The sequence below is a fragment of the Tauraco erythrolophus genome, chromosome 7, assembly GCF_009769465.1.
Source record: "Tauraco erythrolophus isolate bTauEry1 chromosome 7, bTauEry1.pri, whole genome shotgun sequence".
Lineage (NCBI taxonomy): Eukaryota > Metazoa > Chordata > Aves > Musophagiformes > Musophagidae > Tauraco > Tauraco erythrolophus.
In genome coordinates, this window is record NC_141471.1 from 47,228,739 (window position 1) to 47,229,987 (window position 1,249).

The window sequence follows — 1,249 nt, forward strand, 5'->3', positions numbered from 1 at the left end:
CTTGTAATAATTGGCGTAACTGAGAAGCTGTAGAAAAACAGTTAACTGACACTCGAGGTACAACTAAAGACGGAAAAGGTAAAGGAATAATTTGTAAAATTTTGGGAGTGTGCCTGGAGGTTGCCTATCAGAAAAGAGGAAAACTTACTCATAAAATACAAGACTAGCAATATGAAATTGAGAGGCATAAGTCTACCGAGCTATTGTTGTCAGTTAAAGTAGGACAACTGCAAATGCAACTTGAAGAATCTCAATTAAAAGAACAAAAACTGAGAGAACACATTGAAATGATGCTAATGCAATCTCCAAAACCCTTTGATGGAGTTCAAATTAGAAAATCAATTATGTCTCCTGAAGATTGGGATGATAATATTTGGGGTGACTCGAATAATAATAGCTCAAAGACAATTCTCTCCATCTGCCTGAGCCCCCCATACTCCCAGTCAGATCAATTATTAAAACTGAAAAAATTACAGGACCTCAGGGCAGTGCAGAAAGTGGCAGTGGTAAAACAACCCCATTTCATCTGATTCAGATTGCTAATTTACAAGATCATTACCACCGTAAGCTAGGAGAAACTGAAACTGATTACCTATGGAGAGTGTCCATAACTGGGGGAGACAGGATTTTGCTAAATAGCGATGAAGCCAATGACCATTGGGGTCCTGGAGTCTATTTAAATGCTGGTCCCAACCCCTTGCATGAGCCCCGCTCACTAACAAGTAAAGTGGCATATTGGGCTGGTGGTATCGATATTTTAGAAAGAGGAGAACCTCTATTGATACTTACCAAATCCATAAATGAACTCCCCACAGCTTTTACAAAGCTGCCTGTATTCAGGCCATGCATGAACGATATCCCATTGATGTTCCTCTTTCAGCACCTGTAGATCCTGCTAGACTTAAACCGTTGCTAAAAGGAGCTCCTGACACACTCAAACATTTATTCATTGCAAAGTGAGAAGAAACCCAAAGAGATTTAAACCATAGTGAATTCTTAAACCTGACACAGGCTATTAGAGGTGACGAGGAAGAAATGTTAGAGCAAAGGGAGGTCCCTACCTGGGCGGTGTTGATGCACGAAAGTGTAAAACATGCACGAGAAATGGGATGGAATGAAATTCCCAGTGAAAGTAAAAATACAGGTCACGCTGTTAGACAAATGAAACAATCACATCAGAACAGCTGCCAGGAACCAAAATCCTCTGACCGACAATTAAAGGGCCAGGAGTGCAGAAACAATCTATGGA

General features: G+C 40.5%; 1 protein-coding gene across 1 annotated transcript; it reads left to right on the top strand.

The window, feature by feature from the left end:
• The first annotated feature begins 233 nt into the window (after positions 1 to 233).
• LOC147528452 (uncharacterized) lies at positions 234 to 960 on the top strand. The gene is given in 3 exon segments (XM_086615159.1): positions 234 to 402; positions 405 to 824; positions 827 to 960. Coding segments are annotated over 3 exon segments (723 nt in total).
• The last annotated feature ends 289 nt before the right edge of the window (positions 961 to 1,249 follow it).